General features: G+C 46.2%; 1 protein-coding gene across 1 annotated transcript in view; it reads left to right on the top strand.

Moving 5' to 3' along the window:
• LOC103768015 (uncharacterized protein C6orf106 homolog) overlaps positions 1–51 on the top strand; it is a gene marked incomplete at both ends in the record, with an annotated part of 3,930 nt that extends 3,879 nt beyond the window's left edge. The window contains 2 exon segments of the mRNA XM_008935150.1: positions 1–4; positions 6–51. The exon segment at positions 1–4 is cut by the window's left edge and continues 160 nt beyond it. Coding sequence (XP_008933398.1) covers positions 1–4; positions 6–51 — 50 coding nt within the window.
• Between the last annotated feature and the right edge of the window lie 926 nt (positions 52–977).

Below are 977 nucleotides of genomic sequence, written 5' to 3'. Positions count from 1 at the left end.
TGGATCAGGGACAGTGGCGGATGTGCACCGCCACAGGACTCTACTACGGAGGTGAGTGAGCCCTTCCCAACTCAGGCTCTTCTTTGTGGTGTTCCCAGCACAGGCAGAAGGATGCTCCTGGCCCCTTGCAGCTGCTCTCCTGATAACAAAACGGTGAAGGCAGAGATCTGCCAGCTCTGAGACTAAATATAGAAAGTAGAATAACGAAAACATGGAGTGACTGAGGTGCCTTGTTGTCTTGGTCATCACAGAACTGTTTTCTAAATGCTGGAAGTGATGGGAGATTACACAAAGCCCTGAAAAACAAAGATACTTGTGCAGTTCTTCTGAAGACTCCCAGTCGGTTCTTGTCAGGATTCTTTCCTGGTTTTCCAGTGCTGAACTACATAGAGACATAAAAAAAATTAAAGTGGTGAGGAAGTTTAGTTAAGGCCTAGGTTTTAATAGTGTAACCTGATGCATCTGCTGTAAACCATTTTTCTGTGTTTAAAACCTGCTTTTTGATATTTTGCCTGGTGCCTCAGCCTGAGCCACCAACATCTTCCTTCATTTGGAGCCTTTCAGTCCTTTTTAGCCAGCTTTAGTTTATACTGAGAACATCTTTGTGTCTGTTTTGGCAGTTGGGAGCATCCCAAGTTACATGGGTTTGAGTGAGAGATGTTAGCACTCAGAGTCAGAAATAGCTCTTTGCTCAGAACTGGGGGATTTGGGGCAGACCTGTCAGTGGGTGTCAGACACCTCAGTGTCAGGAGCAGAGGTAGCTTGGCCCCAAACCCCCTGTGTAGGTTCAGAGGCCTGTTCTGTTTGTGTTACCTGCCACAGCCCTGCGTGGCTGTAAAGCCCAGGTTGTCCCACCTGCTGATGGTCAAAGATGTTACTAAATTTCCTTAAGCTGAACATTTGGGGGAAATAAAAACAAAAAAAAACCCACAAACTACAAGTTAAAATCCCATTGGCTACCGAGCTGCGAGTCCAAG

Source organism: Merops nubicus, unplaced genomic scaffold (assembly GCF_000691845.1).
Source record: "Merops nubicus isolate BGI_N331 unplaced genomic scaffold, ASM69184v1 scaffold43300, whole genome shotgun sequence".
In the NCBI taxonomy this organism is placed as follows: Eukaryota; Metazoa; Chordata; class Aves; order Coraciiformes; family Meropidae; genus Merops; species Merops nubicus.
The sequence above is the reverse complement of the archived record's forward strand: the minus strand, read 5'-3'. Positions and strand labels throughout refer to the sequence as shown.